Raw genomic sequence first — 22,522 nt, 5'->3', positions numbered from 1 at the left:
CAAATTTCTGATTTGATCTTGGGCTTTATCTACCCCATTGTTGATTGCGTGTAATTTATTCTTCGTTTCAGTTAGTGTATTCTTCATTTTTGACTGGTTCTTTTCATTTTCTCTATCTCCCGTTTTATGTTTCCTATTCCTTGGTTGAAATTCATCTACTCTTCCCCTAAATACATTGAGCATCCTTATAACCAATGTTTTGAACTCTACATCTAGTTGATTGCTTATCTCCATCTTATTTGGTTCTTTTTCTGGAGTTTTGTTCTGGTCTCTCATTTGGGGCATGTTTCTTCGTTTCCTCATTTGGGCAGCCTTCTTGTGTTTGTTTCCATGTATTAGGTAGGGCTGCTACATCTCCCATGCTTGGTAGATATTCTATAGGATTCAGTGGTACTCCTTCCCTGATCATCTACTCTGAGCATTGAGGTACACCCCCCTCCCCCAATGTGGTCTGTGTACACTTCCTAGAGTAGTTGAGCCTTGATTGCTGTTGGCATATCAATGAGAGGGATTTGCCCCTAGGCCGATTAGCTGCAAGGACTATCTACATCCACCAACTTGTGACCACTGTGGAGGATCAGCTGTGCAGGGTTCAACCTCAAAGAGCAGGACTTTCTTCAGCAAGGCTCTGATGACTGCTAAGTACACCCCTTGAGTGTGTAACTTGTGGAGGTGTTTGGATGGTGATACTTCGATGTGTTCTGAAGCTGTCCATTGGGGTCTTCTGGGAGGTGTAAGCCAAAGTCAGCTGCTGCCCATGTTCTGTCCAGGGCCACCAGCATGAGCTACAAAGGAATCTTCAGAAGGCTGCTACATGTCCTAGACTGAGGTGCCCTGATGAGGCCAAGCTGTGAACCACATTGGCTGCTACTAGTGCCAGGCCTAGGGCCACTTAGTGAGAAGTATGGGGCTCATCGAGGACAGATACTGCTTGCTTGAGAGATTTTAGGAAAATCTGCAGCATGGGCCAAGACAGGCCATTCGTACGAAAAAGCCACTGGAAACAGCTTGGGTGGGCCCAAAAATTGGGTAGTGTGGGGCCTCAGGGAATCACCAGGGCAGGACAAACAGTGTGAGCCAGGTTGATGGAGTCTCATATGTGGCACCTATCTGTTGGCTCTGTGGGGGAAGGGCTCTGAAAATTAACAATGGCCTCTGCCAGCACTTCTGTCTGTGAGAAAGCTGCTGCCCCAACCCCCAGCTCTTATCTCAATGCCAGACAATTCAGTTCCTCCCCATATGTGCTGGTGCCTTCTAAGCTGCTGCCCCAGCTCTGGAGGTCAGTGGGAATGAGTAAATCATGCACTGGCCCTTTAAGGGGAACTCTCTGGGACTCTAGCAGCCCTCTGTCTCCCTCAGCTTAAATCCCACTGGTTTTTACAGCCAAAAGTTTTGGGAACTTCTTTTCCTGGCACTAGAACCCTGGCCTGGCAGACCTGGTGTGGGGCTGGGACCCCTGGCTCCTCAGGAGGACCTCTGGAGCTGACATATCCCTCCCAATCTGCCACACGTGGGGACAGGACCAGCCTGTTTCACACATCTCCACCCCTTCTCCCAGACTTGACGTGGCTTCTTATTTAATTCCCTAGCAGTAGGACTTCCATTCAGTCAGATTTCAGGCAGTTCTGAATGATAGTTGTTCTGAAGGTTAGTTGTAATTTTGATATGGTTGTGGGAGGAGGCAGTCCCATGTTTATGCAGCCATCTTGTCCAGAAGTACCTATTCCTTGGGGTTTTTATAGAGCAGATATTCTAAAAGTAATAAGCTTACTACTTAAACAGAATTAAAAAAAAAACACACACAAACAAACAAACAAAAAACCTCTCACTCAGGAACTAACTAAAGGATTTTCCATACTTGCATCTGCAGGGCGCAGATGGTCCGAGTCACAAGTAAAGAAAGTCTGGTGGTCCTGGGCAGAGAGATTCATGTCATAGTAAGTCAGAGGCTCTCGTCCTGTCACCCAAGTGTATCTGTAAAGGGGAAATAAAAGAGTCAAACACCTTTGAGAAAGGAAAGCAAGGCCTACAAAACATTAATCTGCATAGGAAGTGAAATATAAACCATTAACTGAGTATTAAAACAGTTTGCCAATGAATAAAAACATACATATTTTTTAATCATCTTTTTTCTTTAGAAAAATAAAAAGTAAACATTTTCCCATATATTTGTGGGTTAACAGTTCACTAGCACTAGCTAATGAAAACCTTCCCTAATTAATATTATAAACAGAAATATTATAATATTTCCCCAAAGCTATGACAATTCGGTTTGCCTAATTACTGTGCAAAATTAAATTTCAACATAACTTCTGTGGCATCTTTATAACCATGTTCCAGGTAAGCTTCAAAATATTTTGTCTGAACAATATATTTGTATAATGAAAAGAATGTCTATAATAGAAAATTTCCAAAGACTACGTATTTTTGTACATTATCCTAATTTCAATGCTAAAATATTTATACAAGAGAAAAATCAAAACATTTGAGGACTGTATCAAAGAATAGGAGCTCTAAACAGACTCTTACAATGACCCCTAAATGAACCAGCAAAAACATTTGCTGCTGTCTTCGCTCTCTGAACTACTCATTTGTTTCCAAACTGTCAAAATGCTTACCGATTATATTCAGCACCCCGAAATAAATTTAGTGGATTTCGCCATACTTTGCATTCTGCAAAGAAGAGAAATATGAAAATGTTACACATAGTTCAGAGACACTACTGCTATAAGCTAATTAATTCAGCAAAACACCCTTCCTGGCATTGATAAGATAATTTTATTCTCTATTTTCTACAAGGGAAGAAATATGGAAAAACTGGGTGATTGAATGATTAATCAGGAAATGTAGCTCAGGCACCAGGATTTTGGAAAATTTTACCTAATCTCTCTGAGCCCCAGTTTCTTCATTTATTAAATCAAGTTATGTGCCAAAATCAGCTAGTTTATAACTTCTACAATCATTTCAAGAGGTCTAAATAGATTCTATAAGTTTATTTCTAAAGTTATAGGTAGAAGTACTTTCTGTTAATCTAAAATATATCTTATAATAACTTTATATATAATAAGCAAAACTGAAGCTTTATAGTACAATATGCAAAGAGCCTTAGATTTCTAATTAGGGTCTACATGATATTGATTGTGTGATAATTCGCCAAATTGCTTTTACCCTGTCATAAAGGGATTGATAGAAAAATTAATACAGTTAACATTATTGTAGGGAGAAAGGCTATGAAATTAAATTGTTTTAAGGCATTTAACATTGCTTACCTATCCAGATGCATTAATCATCATACTAACATCATAATGTTAGCATGTACTAATAGATTATACATCTTTGTTATACAAGGACCAAAAAAATTTAGAATCAGAGGACTTAACTTAGGAAAGTCAATCCCATTAGCTCTTAGGACTGTGTAATAGTAAGTGCATGACTAACAAACTACAACTCTTTTAAGAAAGCCTATGATTAAGACTTTCTACTGATTCAGAATAGTACATTTCTTGGGATGAAAAATGTTTTATTAGAAAATAAAATTAGTTAATAGTACTTAAAACATCCGTGTGTGTGTGTGTGTATGTGTGTGTGTGTGTGTGTGTATGTGTGTGTTCAGCCAAAAAACACGCCTAAAGACATACACATAAAAGTAAGCAATTATTGTAGAAATCAAAGGAACATTGAAGGCGTTAAGGTTCTACCCTCAGTCCTATTATACTCGGCACCCATTTTTCACCCACCCACCTACCAACTCACCCTCCCATCCATCCAATGAGGAACGAGCAACCAGTGGGGGAAACAAAGAGGTAACCATTATTACAATACAGTGTGAAGATGAAAAACATGAAGCACTATGGGAACACTAAGCAACTGCAATAAATTGTTGTTAAAAATATGGAATGAAGGGTGTACATAGAACAGGAAGACATGTTTTTATTTGAAAGAGATAAATGTATCTTTAAATTAGCACAGGATTCCAGTTAAAATTTGCTCAATGTTTATAAACAATGGCCCTAAGTTTTCTGTCACTTAGCTTATCTTGTCATTTAGGAAATGAACTTGGCTCAGTTTAGCATCTTTGAATTGTATTCTTTTTTTTTTTAATTGTATTTTTAAGAAAGTGAAATTCAGTGCTGTCACTTCACAATGGCACTAACTAAAAAATTATGCTTCCCTTAAATAATTACCTTTCTCCCCAACAAAAAGTTCCTAAGAGGTGTCATTAGCACACGCTAGATCATGGCTTGAATCATACGGGTGAGCCAAACAACCATGATCGTTGACCTTGTGGCTATAATTCTTAGGTCCTTACCACCCCCAAACCCTCCTCAGAGGATGTCTTTCATGATTCAATGTGCTTTTTTTTTTTTTTTCAATGTGCTCTTCTTAAAATTTAATATTGCAAGTTTTATAGTTAGCATACAATAAACATACACACAGGTTTATGCACAAAGACGCTCATGGTAGCATTATTTACGATAGATATATTTGGGGAGATGCCTCTCCCTCAATGAATTTCATCTGAAATATTAGTAAAAAGGTTATGGCAACTAATTTGTCTCCAGCAAATATATCATTATATTGATTGGAAGGATAAGCACATTCAAATATCAATTAACAAATTATAAAGCAAACTGTGTTCAAGTGAAAGTTCAATTCAACTTTATATATTATATGCAAATAAAATTATTTCTAAATAAAAATAACTGCATAAATAGTAGGTAAACCTAAAATATCTGAAAATGAGCAGTATTTGATGATCCTATATTTATTTAGGAACTGTGAAGATGTAGCCAGCAGGGGGTGCTGGAAACATTTTGAAATACTTTTTATGCCTTCTGTTGGTGAACTGAACTTTAAAAAAATTGCATTAATAAGTGAAATAAGCCAGTCAATGAAAGAAAAATACCACATGATCTCATTCATTTGTGAATAATAAAGAACATCATAAAGTGATGAACAAAAAGATAGATACAGAGATAGTAAAACAACAAACAAACTATCAAATTTGGAAGGACTTGTATGCATGCATATAAGCATAACTAATGGATGCAAAACACTGGGAAGAGAGGACATGTATGGGAGTGGGGTGATGGGGGGGCAATGGTAAGATATGTAAACATATAATACCTTAATAAAAAAATGGGGGGAAATGGCATTGAGAAATACAGATTGTCAGTTATAAAAAAACTCATGGGGTTGTAAATTACAGCACAGACAATACAGTCAATAATATTGTAATATTGTATGGTATCAGATACTGCACTGTACTTATTGGGGTGATCACTTTGTAATCATCATATTATATACCTGAAACTGTTATTTTATATCAACTGTAATTTTTATTTTATTTTAAAGGAATACAACTTACTAAAACAAAGAACTGGGGAGAGGCAAATGGGCAGTCTTCACCTTTCATAAAAAAGGACACCAGCCCTAGCCTGTGGACTGAAGGATCCCAGGTTCCATTCTGGTCAAGGGTACATGCCCAGGTTGTGAGCTCGATCTCCAGTTGGGGGTGTGCAGGAGGCAGCCGATTGATCAATGATTCTCTCTCATCATTGATGTTTCTCTCTCTCCCCCCCTTTCCTTTCCTCTCTAAAATCAATATTTTTTTTTTTAAAAATGACTCAGTAATATTTTTTAACCTGAAACACAGTGGTAAAAAAAAAAATCAAACAAAATCATTGTTAATATCAGTGTCATACATGTAATCTGTAGTCAGTTTCTTCAATTATCCTTGAACTTTGGAAAACAGGATTATAAAAAATGTAAAATGTTCTGAATGATAAAAATCATGACGAAATATGTAAGAAATGTCTTTATTAGCTATACCCTTCAAATGGAAGGTGCAGGGAAGGTATAATTTTCCTTTAAGAATAAGCAATATGGCCAAAACCGGTTTGGTTCAGTGGATAGTGAGTCAGCCTTGGACTGAGGGGTCCCGGGTTCGATTCCGGACAGGGTCATGTGCCTTGGTTATGGGCACATCCCCAGTGGGGGGTGTGCTGGAGGCAGCTGATCTATGTTTCTAACTCTCTCTCTCCCTTCCTCTCTGTAAAAATTTAATAAAATATATATATTTTTTAAAAAGTATAAGCAATATGGCCCAACCAATGTGATTCAGTCAACCTATGCATCAATAGGTTTCTGGTTTGATCCCCTATCAGGGCACATGACCAGGTTGCAGGCATGATCCCAGGTGGGGACATGCAGGAGGCAGCCAATCGATGTTTCCTCTATCATCGATCTCTCTATCTCTCTCTCCCTCTCCCCTTCTTTCCTCTGTCTATAAAAGTCAATAAAAATATTTTTAAAATAAAAAATAAGCAATCTAGAGGTCAAATATGAACACATGTCAGTTTCACTTCATATTAGGTCATAACTATACTAATTTCTCCTTTCTGCTCTATTTCATAATCTTATCTTTACTGCGAAAACTTTAATCTGGAATCACTCTAGGGACCCTAACCCATAAATATCAGACTGCCTGATGGTTTTGTGATATGGGAAAAAGCTAAAAATGCCAAACATATTAGAATATGGAGATTTAAGTCAGAAAATTAAACTCGGGTCTCCAGAGGGTAAAAGTTTTTTCCAGATGAGTTCAAGTTTCTTATCTTATTTGTGCCTTTGAGGAATAAATTCCTTAAGACACAAAAGTTTATCTCCAAAAGAAATTTTCCATGAATACCAACAATTTCATACTCTTTAGAGGCACTCAGAGTTGACGAAGACCCCTTCAGGGGCTTGCTAACATCATTAATAGTTCAGTTTTAAGTGTGCTCCTGATACAATAAACATGTCCTCTATGCTTCCTTCCATCTGCAGCAGCCCACAGGCAAGTCTCTGCCCCCAACTGCTGACAGAAATGTTCAGACTTCGGCATACAGGCAAGACTGCAATTAGAGAAAGAGAAGCAGTATATAACAGAATAGCACTTATTTAGTTCCCAAAACCTCCAGAAAGTTCCCAAAGCCTGGAGAACAGATTTTCCTCTCTTGTCATAATAAGATGCTAAGTCTCTGTGTAGGACACAAAGAACATACATACATACATTATATACACACACACACACATTTGAACCTATCACCAAGGACTTTAAAATCAAGCTCCCATCTTTGCTTCAGTCTTCTCTCTCTCCTTTCCCTACTGAAACTTCCCATCTTGATGATGCTCACTTCATGCCTTTTCAGATTCAATACTCCTCTGGAATGCCCACCCATCACTCATAGGACTATGTGGCTGAAACATGTAAAGAGGAGCTATTATGCATTCGTCCCTGCACTAGGCCCCGTGTTACCAAAAATAAAAAATAAAAAGATAGTTTATGATAAAGAGGACATTATAAAACCTTGGTAGAAAACTAAGAAGGGCTGATCACCCCCAACTGCCCTCCCTTTTAGGCCTGGTTCCTCCCAACTGCCCGCCCCTGCTGGCCATCTTGAGGCAGCCATCTTTTGTCCACATTGGGGCAGTTGGTGGGCTGCAGGAGTGCACTGACCACCAGGGGGCAGCTCCTTTGTTGAGTGTCTGCCCCCTGGTGGTCAGTGCATCATCATCTCGATCGTCATAACAACCAGTCGATCACTTAGGGGTGTGTGTGTGTGTGTGTGTGTGTGTGTGTGTGTATCCCACTCCTGGGGCCCTCAAATATGTAAATTACTAATTCATAGCCTAGGAAGATTTCTTATATTAAAAAGTCATCATCTCTTCCCAGAGTTCAATATCTGATCATGGTGGTAATATTATTACAAACAATAGCAACTGAAACTTTTGTTATAGTTATAAGCTTGATTTTCATTGAGCCTTTTCATAAAAGGGCTTAAAGCTCAAATTATCTATAACACTTACATAAGTTAGCAAGGGGAGCAAATAGTGGGCCCGTTTTACAAAAGTAAAGAGTAAAGCATAGAAAAGCTACATAATTTCCCAAGGTTCACATTAACTGATATTAAAGCTTGGTGTCCAGAGTGCCCAACAATTACCCACTGTATGCAACAGACCGGTTACCCTACAACATCTTATTTTTTAAATCCTGTGCCGTCATCAGAATAATACTTTTAAACATTTTAGCTCCAAAGTATAACAGAAAAGAGCCCTAACTAAAGTTCATCAGATTTGTTAAAATAATCAAGATTTGCCTGGCCTGTGTTGCTCAATGGTTGAGTGATGACCTATGAACTGAGAGGTCAACCGTTTTATTCCAGCTCAAGGGCTCATGTCCAGATTATGTGCTCAGTCCCCAGTAAGGGGTGTGCTGGAGGCAGCCAATCAATGTTTCTCTCTCTCTCCCTCTCCCTTCCTTTCTCTAAAAGCGATAACTTTTTTAAAAAAAAAAACAAGATTAACCCCAACCAAGTCAATTTTAGAAATGAACCTCATATGGGTCAATTTTAAGCAATCATTAAGAATAACAAAATAGCCGAAACTGGTTTGGCTCAATGGATAGAGCGTCGGCTTGGGGACGGAAAGGTCCCGGGTTCGATTCATGTACCTTGATTGCGGGCATATCCCCAGTAGGGGGTGTGCAAGAGGCAGCTGATCGATGACTCTCTCATCGATGTTTCTAACTCTCTATCTCCCTTCCTCACTGTACAAAATCAATAAAATATATTTTTTTAAAAGAATAACAAAATATCAATTTTCTTATATAATTAAGCTTTAACTGCTTTCATAACTTTTCAAAATAATTATTTAAACAATTATTAGAAGTCGCAAAGTAACATGTAGGTAGCTTTCAGTTAAAAAAACATGTTACTCCCTAAATCAATCAACCCTACCAAATAATGTGGAAACTGTGAATAAATGTTCACCAGGGACTAATGTTCACCGTTTAACTAGAAATCTAATCTATACCAGACATAAATTTTAGTGGCAAAATATTTCAAAAGACGTAATAAGCATTGGCTAAGAGAATCATTTTCAACACATACACAGATTTTGGCAAGTATAATACAAACTGGTTTTCCCCTGATTGAGACTATTGGAGAGCAACTCCCAGGTCCTTGACATTTAGCAATCGGCAGTTTTGCTGAGGGATACATCTGAAATGTAAGCACTGAGAGGCCTGGTTATAATAATGAGTCACTTGAACTAGTAATAACCTAGCTGAACCCTCGGCCTTATCTCAGTCCTTCCCATCAGATTCATAAAGAAATCAGTTCATCTGGAGAACACTGCCAAATGGTTGTCCTCTGACTTGATATTGCTGCATGATTCATTTAATCCACAGACTACTCCATGAAGTTGATACTATCATTATTTCCGTATGTGAAAATTAAGATATTAAGGAAGGTTCAAGTGACTTGCCCAAGGTCACAATCTGTAAGCGATGGAGAGATTAGGGCCACATTGGACTGACCCAAGAGCCTGAGCTCTCAAACATCATCAATCCTGTCACTGAGCTATTTATTGGCTAATGTCACGTCAGCAATAACTCTATATACTAGAGTACAGTTTTAATGAAATGATTGTTTAATTGCTTAATAATTGCATTAGTCTTGAGTTTATAGACCTCACAGAGGATCTGGACTAAATTTTTGAGTAAGTACTTAAGATCTTGGACTTTGAAGTAAAACCATCCAGGTTACCACACCAAATGTGACCTTGGGTTGATGACTTAACCTTCCTGTACCTCAGCTCCTTCAACTGTAAAATAGAGATTATAATATTTTCTTTGTGGGTTAGTGTGAGGATTAAATGAGTTAATACATGTAAAGCTGATAGTAAGCACTAAGAGTGTTAGTTATTATTTGAAATATATGGCTTCCTATGGAAAAAATTGTTTGCTCTAGTGTTATAAGAATTCAAGGGTTTATGAAGGTCTTAGAATATATCTTAGCCCTCTACATGAGTTTCTTCATTTCCATTGCTTTTCTTTAATTTATTACCTGTATTTAATCAGTGCTTGAATGGCCTCTAGTGATATAAAACTATAATTTAAAATTCTATATGAAATTATTTGTAAAAGTTTTAGATAAGATGTACATACTTTATACAGATTATATGAGAGTAAAATGAGATGATTGGTGACAAGAAGCCAAATGACTATAACCAATTTGTCTAACGATCCAATTCTATTCAAGAGGCTATTAAAGTGTCTCAGACAATTTAAACTTGATTTTGGCAAGGATACTTCTCACGTGATGGAACATCCTGCACTTTTCCAAATATCTTAAAGAAACTGAGCATTGCAAATCTTGTCTTTATAGCATCTTATTTGAGAACAGGGAAAATTATCAAACAGATGTTTCCATAAACACAAATTTAGAATGCTATTGGGCCATGAGAAACTATTCCTTTAAGACAGGGAGAGGTTGGCCACGTTTTAAATCCCTATACATCATCACCTCAAAAGCTAACCTGAATTAAGAAATGGCAGCAGATGACATGGCAAATATATCAGCAAGGTTTATCAGAAATTATATTTGTGAGAAAAATAGCAAATAACACAAATATTGACCTAAGTTCATAAATATTGACCTAAGTCAAATAATCTACAATTTGGCTATATTAAGATAAAGATCACTGCAAATTTTGAGAGGGTCTGCACTCAGGTCAATTTGCACAGATCCGAATGTTAAACAAATATATGAACAGTCTGCCCTGTGACAATCACAAACTTCCCACTCCCCACTCCCCCACCCCAAATTGTTCTAATGTAGGCCAGGTCTTTCAGCTTTTAATCAAAACAAATGATTCTTTATAAAAAGAGCTAGACTATGAGTTTCATATAGACTGATGTTTATAAGTATTTTGTTTATTTTTAGCTTTTTCAATGATTTTCTCAAATAAGCAATGTCATTCAAGTGTCTTTGCCAATGCCCAATGGAACTTTGTTAGCCATGTTGTAGTTCATGTAAGATCCAGCAAAGAACTGTCTTAGATGCTCCAAAAAATTCAATAGATTCACCCTTCTGTTATTAAGGCAATAGTCATTTCATTATTTTTAAGGCTCTAGGAATTTTTAAACAAATAATTTAAACAAAATATTTTTATTACCCTCAGTTTTTACCTACTTTTCCTTTTGTACTTAGCTGAAATCAGACTATAGAAAGTGATTAAGGAGAGAGATAAGCACAGACAATTTTGTAGTCTTTTTATTAAAAAATAAAAATCACCAAAAGAAAAAAAGAAGAGGAAATGGTATTAGTCCCCTGGTATCTGATATTTCCATACCATCATACATACATGTTTGTTGGCCTGAGTTAGCCAAATATTAGAAACCCAAAGGAGAACTGTGCAGACTGAGCCCTAAAAATATTTATGCCTGGCCAGTGTGGCCTAGTGGTTGAGTGTTGACTCATGACCATGAGCTCACGATTGGATTTTTGGTCAGGGCAGTGATTGTGAACTCCATCCCCAGTAGGAGGTGTGCAGGAGGCAGCTGATGGATGATTCTCTCTCATCGTTGTTTCTACCTCTCTCTCCCTCTCCTTTCCTCTCTGAAATCAATAAAAATATATATAATTTTAAAAATGCATAGGATAATTTCAATTTGCCTAAATATAACTATTTGCACAGTTATGAGATAAAATCATAAATACTATATATATTATGAAAAGAAATATTTTTGCATAGTAGTAGATATTTAATAAATGCTAGTGGAACTGAATAATATTCAAAAGTTCAGTCTTTAACTGGTAAATAACTCAGTACAAATAAAACTGTGAAGTCCATGATTATTATTCAGGACTATCTATATAGTATATCCTCAGTTTACATAGGAGATCCGTTCCTATGGCACGATGTAATGCAATTTTCGCCGTAAGTCAGAATCCACCTACATAAGCACCTATATCACTCACCTGGAGCACATACACAGCAGTAATGAAGTGAAATAGTAAAATAAATAAATAAATAAAAGATTCCTGACTTTTACTTGTGGTAAATAATAAAAAACATGTACATACGTTGAAATGACGGAACTGGTTTGTGTTTTTTTTTAATAAATAAATAGGAGATGGCGACATAACCATGAAACTATGTACATCCAAGTAACCCAAGGACTGCCTGTATATATAAAAGCCCAAGTGACCGGTATGACCGAAAGCCTGGAACAACTGGAACTGGTCAACCAGTCACTATGACAACAAGCACAGACCACCATGGGGCAGACTCTCAATGCAGGAGCTGCCCCCTAGTGGTCAGTGCGCTCTCACAGCAGGCACACTACTCAGCTAGAGGTCGGCCTCACAGCTGGTGAGCACAGCTGCAGCAGTGGGAGCCTCTCCCGCCTCCACAGTAACACTACTAAGCCATGGTGGCGGCAGGTGCAGAGGGTCCAGGATGAATGGCAGCAGAGCTGCGCCCAGTTGCCTGCTGCTTTGGCACTGCTACATCCCTCAGGGGGATGTCAGACTGCTGGGTTTCAAAATCCACATTCCGACATCCCCTGAAAGGTCCCGGATTGCAAGAGGGTGCAGGCCAGGCTGAGGGAACCCACCTGTGCATGAATCCATGCACCAGGCCTCTAGTATTTTTATAAGGGGCTTTTATTCAATGTATAAGGCTTATTCAAGGCATTCATAAAGAGAGAGAGAGAGAGAAATTATAATGACAATAAGAAGAGCATGAGCTCTTTATTGCATTAAGGAATGATATCAACAGATTTAAACTGGGTAAAGAGATAATTTTAATGAAAATAAAAACATATTCACAATAAAGAATGGCCTCAAATGAGGCTGCTTTCTGTTTTCAATCCGTTAATTTTTTACAATGTTCTGTATCAGTTAAAGACTACAGTAATCAGGCAAGAGCACATTTAATCTCTGAGATCTTCACAGCAGATGCAAAGTGATGGCAATTATCCACAACTGCTTATGTGATAATTACTGAGTGATCAAGATTCCTCGTTAGCATGATATGCCACACTCATTAGAGTAGCTGGTTAAAGTGGTGATGGTTCACTTTGCTGAGGTCTCTTTTTGTTTTTTTCACAGAGTGGATGAGTTTACTAAGTCCCAGATAATTTGGTCACCTTGGTGCACCCTCTCTTATACATGTAACCTTTAGGATGAAGTAAATGTGTACCTAGAGGTGCCCATTGCCACTCATGGCTGGCTGGCTAAGGGTGTATTAAAAGAGCATTGAATCAACATCTGGAATAAAGTACATACACAATGCTACTTGAGCTTATCAGCTGCCTATGAAATGTAGACTGAACTATTCTAGGAAGGAAGAAAAAACATCTAACCTAGCTCTTTAATGTCTTCCTCTTCATTCTTTGAGTCTCGGAACTTGTGCCCTCTCCTTCAAGAAGCAAAGGACCCTCTTTTGTTCTCCACAGCACTGGATACTCCCCTTAACAGAGAACTTAATCACTTTGTCTCCATCAGTAGATAGGTGAGTTCCATGGGGACATATTATTTATAAGAGCCCGTGCAAGCCCAGGTTCATATTAGGAATTTAGGAAAGGTCTACTGAGCTGATCATGAGACCAAACTATAAAATTATATTCTTCCTTCTTCTTTTATGGGTGGAGAAAGCATAGGTCTTGTATGTGCTCATTCATTCATTCACTGAGCTTAAACGGTATGAGATACTGCAAAGTGCTAGAGGTACTATAATAAAACATTAAGTTAGAAAATTATAGTACAATTTGCCCTGGCTGGTTTGGCTCAGTGGTTGGAGCGTTGGCCCTAGGACTAAAGGTTTCCGGGTTCGATTCCAGTCAAGGGTCGGTTGCAGCCTCAATTCCTTGCTCCAGTAAAGGGGCGTGTAGGAGGCAACCAATCAATGGATCTCTCTCACATCGATGCTTCTCTCTCTGTGTGTCTCTCCCATCTCTTCCACTCTCTCCAAAAACCAATGGAAAAATATCCTCAGGTGAACATTAACAAAAATATTATAGTACAGTTTGATAAATGTTCCTAAAGATAAAAATATTGAGAGTCAGGAAATGTGGAAGTATGTTGTACAACCTATCACAGAAGACTTTTGAGGAGATAACATTTGAGTTTTGTTGTAAAAGTTAAGCAAACACAGGAGACAGGGAGACAGACTTCTAGGCAGAAGGTCTTTAGAAAACATGGCATGTTCAAGAAATAAACAGGAGAGAGACAGGATTGGGACAGAAGCCCCAGTAGGCAAAAACAGTTAGAAGCAGCTGATGCTTGTGAAGGAATCTGAGCTTTATCTTCAGTGTAATGAGAACCGACGAAGACTGTGAAGCAGAGGAGCAATGCTATCAGCACTAGTTAGACATAAGATTCTGTAATAAGCATGGAGGAAAGTTGGTACATTCAATCATCTTTGAGAAACCAGGGCAAGAAGGCTGGAGACTCAAATTTGGAATGTTGACCATTAGCTAAATCAAATGAAAGAAAAAAAAATTAAACAAGATAAATATTCCTTTCCTTGGGAGGCTTATATGATAGTTCTCTCATAGAGGTTGTAAACTCCTTGGGAAAATAAACTAAATTTTTCTCTGAAGTCTAATATTTAAATAACAACATTCTTATTGTCATAGTAATGTAGTAACCAAACTGCTGCAAATAGAAGGACTTTTCATACCTGAGACACTTTGCCTGTTGGAATCTGAGTCCCCATTACTGGAGTTAGAATTGTTGGAGGAGTTGTTGTCAACCCCTCCCAGAAGGGGGCGCAAGTGGCTTACTGAGACTTGTTCAATGAATGATGTTCCATACTTGCGAAAATACCACCATTCAAATATCTAGAATAGAAAAATAATACGTATGATTATGGTTCTTATTGTTTATGGTTTTTGTATACATGCCCATAAAATATACTGCATTTACTAATTATATGTACCTTTACTAATTATATGTACCTTAAATAATTTTTATTTAAAAATTTTTGTTTAATTTATTCTAAAACTTAAAGAATTTATAAAAGTCAAAATACCAATTATACTTTAAATTCTTAATGTTGTTTTCTCCAATTAATATTGTTTTTCTTTTAAAAAATCTGCCCTGGCCAGTGTGGCTCAATTGGTTGGGTATCTTCCTGTGCACTGAAAGGTCTCTGGTTTGATTCCTGGTCAGGGCACAGGCCTGGGTTGCAGCCTCAATCCTAGGTAAGAAGTGTGCAGGAGGCAGCCAATCAATGTACTGTTCTCACATTGATGTTTCTCTCTTTATCTCTCTCAAATCAATAAAAATATTTTTAAAAGAAAAATCTGTAACTACAATCATGGATAAAAGAACTTTAAAGAGTTTTTCAGTATTATTTTTCTCCAAATTTACATATCTATAATAATCTATAATAATAAAAGCATGATATGCTAATTAGACTGGACAGACGAACGACCTTCCGGACATCCTTCCAGGTGACCTTCCAGATGAAGACTGCACAGGCCAAGGCAAGCCGCCACGGCTGTGAGGGCCGAGCCCCTTGCATGAATTTAATGCATCGGGCCTCTAGTTATTCTAATAACAAAATCATTACAGCTGAAAGAGAACTCTAAAAATACATACAAATAAGCCAGTTTTAGAAGTATGGCTTATGAAATACTCCACCTAAGATTGTGATAAAGCCATACCTGCATAAAATCATTAAGATAAGACAATTCCATTTAAAAAATAAACAATCTCCTTAGAAAAATGCTGGTTTTACAAAAAGAGTGGACGGCATCCCATTTCATGTATGGATAGCATTCAACTGCTAAGAGATTCAGCAATGTCCCACCTGCTAAGAAGTGCTTTATAAACACAAGCATCTACCAATAATGTTTCCTAGTTCACAAACATACCAACTGTTATGTAGTGTGGATTGCAAAGGAGAAAAGAAATAACGTCCAGTGAATTTCCTAAGCACGGGCAAAGCAAGCGACCTCTCCCAACCCCCCGGCACCTGGCGCCCTGTCCCTCCGGTGGCGCTCTCCTACAGCCTTTCCTCTCCTCCCTGTCTGGCTCGGAACATCTTTTTTAAGCAGTCACAGATCTTTGCTCAGAAGAAATTTAAGAATCAACTATATCCCAGAGTCTCATGGCATAATATATAACAATAAAGAATGTGAAATTAACATAGAATTAGTTACCTTTAACTTTATTTATTTCATAAAAACAAAATTTTGATATCTACTCTGGAATAGGCTTTGAGCTATTATTTTTAAATTGATGTTTTCTCTCTTTTGCTCTAACAAAAATTTCTTTCAGACAGACAGAAAGAACCTCTCTGAATGATCAGAAGAAAATATCAATTAGACCAAGAACTTGATTAAATCCAGAGTTACCACTATTGCCCATGTGAATTTCCATGTATTAAGAGATCAAGTTTAATAAATTTCACTGTGCAGATGGGAAAATATGCTAGGAAAGCTAAGAATAAGAAGGACTAGTCTATAACATTTGGAATGATAGGAATAAATCTTGCTTAAAGAAGTTTAAGAATGGTAAATTTATAAACCATGGATACAGAAGAGTTTGTAACCTCAGGTAAATTATTTAATCTACTGGAAAGCAAGTTTCTTTAGTGGAAATCATATTTATTATAAATCATATTTAATGGTCTGTACGTGAAGGTGCTGTGATATGACCAAAGTCACACAGTTACTTAAGTAGCTGCTTAGTCTAAATCCACAGCTCCATGCCATTAATCTTACCAGGGCCCTACAATAATAAGATATCATTTTTTTAAATATATTTTATTGATTTTTTACAAAGAGGAAGAGAGAGAGACAGAGAGCTAGAAACATCGATGAAAGAGAAACATCGATTAGCTGCCTCTTGCACACCCCCCACTGGGGATGTGCCCGAAATCAAGGTACATGCCCTTGACCGGAATCAAACCTGGGACCTTTCAGTCCGCAGGCAGATGCTCTATCCACTGAGCCAAACCGGTTTCGGCAAGATATCTTTTTAACACTCTTGATCATTTAAACAAATAGACAGATGTAGCCTATCCCTTTTCAAATATTCACTTTCAAGTGTCCTCCCAATCTGTCTCTCTTAAATTTCCTAGCTGTCAAAACCAATCCAGAATTAGCCAATCAAAAGGATCCTGATAGGTCCTGACACCTCATTTACTCTAAGGTGTAAATGACTCTTATGAACAGGATATTTACATTATATTGGAGACAGACCTTCTATACATATTTCTAAAGTAGGAATAATGGACCTCAGTAAAGACTGGGTTATTTCTGAGCTGTTTGGGAAGAAGAGAAGGGCCTTTTCTCAGCAGTAGAAGCTTCTAACCCATCACTGTCTTTCTTTACACTAGTGCCCCCATCACCCGAGAACAGAGGCTCCAATATGTACTGAATGAACAAATACTTCAAGAAAGATGGAAAGGACTAAAGCCTTCATCAACTTCAAACCAAGTATTCTATTTTGGGATCTCAGCATAACAAGCTGCCTCTTATCCTGAAACATGACAGGCTTTGGGCCAGCATCTCACAGTATTTTACAGGAGCCACACTAATCCAATGGGCAGATGGTGTTACCTAACATGCACAGGTTTGTTGTCACTTTGAATTCTTCTCCGTGGTGCATAACCTACATAGCTCTCATAAACAAATTTAGGTTTTAAAATTAGTTTTTGGACATTCTAATAGCTACTAGTAACTGGGCTTGCCACAGCACAACAAAACAGTTTTTAATCTGAAAAATAACCATAAAATTAAAATATAAATTAACACATTTCATAGTCTTAAAAACATAATCTCTCTTGTATGTGTTTCCTACTCATGTTCCATCCCAAGGATTATACAGCATCAACTGGGTTAAACATTTAGAAAGTAACAGTGAACCCACCATCTAGCTAAAAGGTAAAACCCTAACACACTTCATCACAGCTGAGTTGTATGACCTTGGTTGGTTCTTTTGATTCTCTGGGGCTTGATTATTTAATATGTAAAATAAACTCACAGTAAGCACTCAGTTAATGTTGGATGGATGGATGGGTGGGTGGATGGATGGATGATTGGAAGACTGGATTAATAGTTGATTAGAAGGATGAATGCATGGATGGATGATAAGGACTGGCCTGGTGAATTAATGGTATGCAATTTAAATAAACAGTAGGACCAATGAACGGGTTTATATTAATTTTGTTTGCTATTTTAAAAAAGATAGGCCTACATATATTTGTGGGAGAGGAAAGAATCTAGTGGAAAGAGAAATTGAAGATGCAAAAAAAGTCAACCAATCCTGAGGCCAGAAGCCAAAGCCCAGAAAGCACAGCCACCCTTCCTCGAAAAGGTAACCTACCATTTCTTAATCTAAGACAGGAAGAATGGGGAAGGATGAATGAGTAGAGGGATCCATTCTATTTTGGAAAGTAGGGTGTGATGTGAGCTATTTTACATACGTATATAAGAAGGCAACAAAGAGATAACAAGTGGGTGAAACTGATTTCCACAGAGATGCAGACAAGGTTTGTGTTCTGAGAATAAGAGAAGTGGAGATGGCCGAAACCGGTTTGGCTCAGTGGATAGAGCGTCAGCCTGCAGACTGAAAGGTCCCGGGTTCGATTACGGTCAAGGGCACATACCTTGGTTGCGGGCACATCCCCAGCAGGGGATGTGCAAGAGGCAGCTGATCGATGATTCTCTCTCATTGATGTTTCTAACTCTCTATCCCTCTCTCTTCCTCTCTGTAAAAAAATCAATAAAATATTTTTTTTTTTTTAAAAAGAGAGAAGTGGAGATGGAGTTGGAAATGTGAGGGTGGAAGAAATGGTTTGAATCTATACCTTGCAGAACAGAGGGCCATAAGCTATACTCAGGACCCGGATCACATTTAAAACAAAGACCCACTTGTCAAGGTCTCAGTTACCAATGCTCCTCCTCCTTTACTAACTGACAGAGCAGAGGATGACTAAGGAGCACTGGGGTTGGGGCTAAGGGTGGAGATCCAGGTTGGCAGCTGGCCTAAAGTGCAAACTTGTCTCATCTTCTGCCCCTGGGAAGGAACAAAAATCTGACACAGGGTAACAGACAAGGCCTTTCATCTTTCTTGCAGACTAAGAGCTGAATCTTTCCTGAAGATGCCTAGATTCTTCCTAGCCAATAAGACCTCCTCTTCTTGAATTGCATGTTCTGCATATAAAACACTTCTCTCCATGAATCAGGGACTTCCCTTTACACATATCACATTAACAAACACTCCAAGACTCCATATAGCAGCACCTTAGTAATTTCACACCAGTTCCACTAAATCCATGGGAATTCAAAGATGTCACAGTCTGAAATTGACTGAGTGCTTCCTGTGGATTAAAGTAGATGATGATAGCAAGAGGATAGATACAGAGATATGGAGATTAAAGAGGAAATATGAAACTTTCTAGCAGAATACTTCTATGGAAAAAATGCCCAATTGACATCTGCTCTAAGTCTTCAGAAATATATTTGGGGGGAAACTCTGGGGCACGAGGGAATATCCTAGGCTTACATGAGATAAACTAAGGCAGTTGTTACAGGTTATTTATGGTAAGATCCATAACATAACTTTCCTGTTAGAATTTTCAAGTATATTTCTTTCTCCATATTCACCTACCTTTTAAAAGTCCCACCCAATTCCCTATTTTTTTACTTCTTTTTTTACTCTTAGTTTCGGTATGTTTTGTTTAGGAAACTGAAGAGATATAAAGAGGTCATGACCTCCTGCTTCCTTGGTCTCAGCTGACCACTCCTCAGTCACTTGTTTTCCTATCAGTTATGGGGCTGGTGAAGAACTGGTATTCATGCCCTTCCACGTTCTCTCCTGGCCACCTACTGCCTTTAAGAAAAGAGAGAAGACAGAGATCTGAGGTTCTCTTCAAGGTCAATGGTCAATGATCCATCCCGCCCCCGCCTTCCCTCTGATGTTGGACAGTTTATTTGTGCTTCTCTGTCTCTTCTTTTAATTCATCAGTTTATATTGTTCATTAGATTCCACAAATGAGTGAGGTCATGTAATATTTATCTTTCTCCAACTGGTTTCGCTTAGCATAATACTTGCCATGTCCATCCATGCTGTTGTGAATAGTAAGAGTTCTTTCTTTTTTACAGCAGTGTAATATTTCATTGTGTACATGTACCACAGTTTTTTAATCCACTCATCTGCTAATGGGCACTTAGGCCGTTTCCAAATATTAACTATTATAAATTGTGCTGCTATGAACATAGGGGTGCATATATCTTTTCTGGTTGCTGTTTCTGGTTTCTTGGGATATATTCATAGAAGTGGTATTACTGGATCGAATGGGAGCTCGATTTTTAATTTTTTGAGGAAAAATTTCCACAGTGGCTGCACCAGTCTGCATTCCCACCAGCAGTGCAGCAGGGTTCCTTTTTCGCCACAACCTCTCCAGCTCTGGCTTAAGCCTTTTCATCTCAGTCCAACTCCAGCCATTTGTCATCACAACTCAAATCTACAGATTTCATCATTTATCTGCTCTATCAACGACATGCCCAGTAACCTCTGTGGGCAATGTTTATTTCAATGGAGAACAATTCTGGGTTTTGTTTTTGTTTTAGAGAACGGTCAGATGGACATACGGATAAAGTGCTTCCCTCAGTGCAACCTCAGAGAGAAGGTGGCAGGGGGGAAGGAGGGGAGCAGGTAATCAACCAAAGGACTTGTGTACATGCATATCAGCATAACTAATGGACACGGACACTGGGGCAGTGGGAGCTTGTCCTGGGGGTCAGGAACAGTGTGGGGGGGTCAACTGGGGTAAAAGGAGACATATGCAATATTTTAAACAATAAGAAAAGAAAGAAAAAGCTTATGCCAAGCAGGCAGAAAGGCACCTTGAAGTTAAGCACAAGAGAGAGCTGCCTGGGTGGGTACCTGGGCACAAAAGGGAAGAATGAGAAGTAGGTGGTCTAGCAAGCTCATTGCTGGCTTTCAACCTGTGAAATTAAGAACTAGCCGTGACATCTAGTGAAATGTACACCAATTAGTCCTCATATGTTTTTAAACACATTAGTGTAAAAGAGAACAGCATTTGGCAAACACATTTTAATTCTATGTATATTTGTTCAATTAATTGACATTTTCTTGACAAGGAAACACCAAGGTTTTTTGTTTTTCTTACCTATGTCCTAAGACATCACATTACATGACAATTCAGACTCCAGCAAAGGAATCCTGAGGTCCCCAAACAACCGGTCTCCCCAGGGGCAGCCCTGTGCTATGCAAGTTCTCTGCTTGACTCTCCTAGCATTGCTCAGGGGAGAGTAGTTAGATAATCGTCTCTCTGGTGCCAGGAAACAAACCAAACCACTAAGCAGCTCTTTTCCAAGCACCTGGTCCTTTACCTCAGTTCTGCTTCTCCATGAGACGCACTTGGCAGAGAAGACTTGTGGCTGAACAGAAACCTCCGGCCTCGGTTCCTTCCAGCGTTAGCAAAGCTGAGTCCCCGAAGGCTGGGCAACACCAACGTCAACAACCCAAAGCAGGAGCCTACAACTATCAACTAATCACACATCAGAGTTACTTTGCCCTCAGTCAAACTAAACATTTTTGAGAAACACCTTTCAAAATCTTCCCACATTAGAGGTTTTCCTTTGCCCAAAGTTCCACATCAGTCGGGCATGGCGGAGAGCAGCTAGAGTGTTCAGACAGGCTCAGCCTTGGACTGACTTGTGGTAAAGCCACGTACAAGTCCCACCTTGGAGGGCACTGTAAACATCTTGCCCTGGTTTTGTTTCAGGTGATCTGACTATGAAATAAAGATTCGGCTTACAGGTGGTGGCACTGCCTCTCCATCCGAGAACAGCATCCCATGTCGCCCCAAATGTATTCTCTTGTCTGTCTTCTTTAATCCTTCACCGCCCCTCCTCAGGTTCACCCCCCCTCACCCCCACCTCCTCAGGTTCAGCCCTGGCCTTGCTGGACGCTGTTCAAGGCATATCCTCTGAGAATGCTGCAATGCAAATATCCCATAAGCCAGCACTGCAGTGCTCATCAGGTGTCAGCAGCTGCAGCCCACAGGCGGGGGAAAGCCTCACCAGGCTGATCTGCAAAAAATGGCCATGGTCTAGGGCAGTGGTTGGCAAACTCATTAGTCAACAGAGCGGCAAACCGTGGCTGGCAAGCCACATGTGGCTCGAGAGAAAAGCAAGCTGATGGGATTTCACCATGCCTGAATTAGAAAGAAAAATGACTGCTTGGGGTCTAGCTTATTAGAGTGAACGCAACCCACATTTTTTTAAATATATAGTTTTGTTAATTTCAGAGAGGAAGGAAGAGGGAGAGAGAGATAGAGACATCAATGATGAGAGAGAATCATGGATCTGATGCCTCCTGCATGCCCCCCACTGAGGATCGAGCCCGAAACCCAGGCATGTGCCCTTGACTGGAATCCAACCTGAGACCCTTCAGTCCACAGGATGATGCTCTATCCACCAAGCCAAACCGGTTAGGGCGCAACCCACATTCTTGTAATTAAAGCCTAATACTCCCATAACAATATTCTGCTAGAATAAAATCCAGACCCGCCATTTGTGCAGCAAGTTAACACAACAACTGAGCAGGCAGTGAAATGAGTGCAAAAGCATGACTGCCTGGTGCAAACACCTCTTCATCCTTCGCCAGTTGTGTGCCCTAAGGCAGGTTACTTCCTTGCCCATTCT

General features: G+C 38.9%; 1 protein-coding gene across 10 annotated transcripts in view; it reads right to left on the bottom strand.

Annotated features, from left to right (window-relative positions):
- ST7 (suppression of tumorigenicity 7) overlaps nucleotides 1-22,522 on the bottom strand; it is a 221,968-nt gene that overhangs the window by 92,721 nt on the left and 106,725 nt on the right. For all 10 annotated transcript variants that reach the window (XM_036425130.2, XM_036425090.2, XM_036425161.2 and 7 more), the window contains 3 exons: nucleotides 14,515-14,674; nucleotides 2,619-2,673; nucleotides 1,859-1,974 (listed from right to left, as the gene is read on the bottom strand). In XM_036425130.2, the coding sequence (XP_036281023.1) occupies nucleotides 1,859-1,974; nucleotides 2,619-2,673; nucleotides 14,515-14,674 (331 nt within the window). The remainder of the gene's footprint in view (nucleotides 1-1,858; nucleotides 1,975-2,618; nucleotides 2,674-14,514; nucleotides 14,675-22,522) is intronic.

This window comes from Pipistrellus kuhlii, unplaced genomic scaffold (assembly GCF_014108245.1).
Source record: "Pipistrellus kuhlii isolate mPipKuh1 unplaced genomic scaffold, mPipKuh1.p scaffold_m20_p_10, whole genome shotgun sequence".
In the NCBI taxonomy this organism is placed as follows: domain Eukaryota; kingdom Metazoa; phylum Chordata; class Mammalia; order Chiroptera; family Vespertilionidae; genus Pipistrellus; species Pipistrellus kuhlii.
The sequence above is the reverse complement of the archived record's forward strand: the minus strand, read 5'-3'. Positions and strand labels throughout refer to the sequence as shown.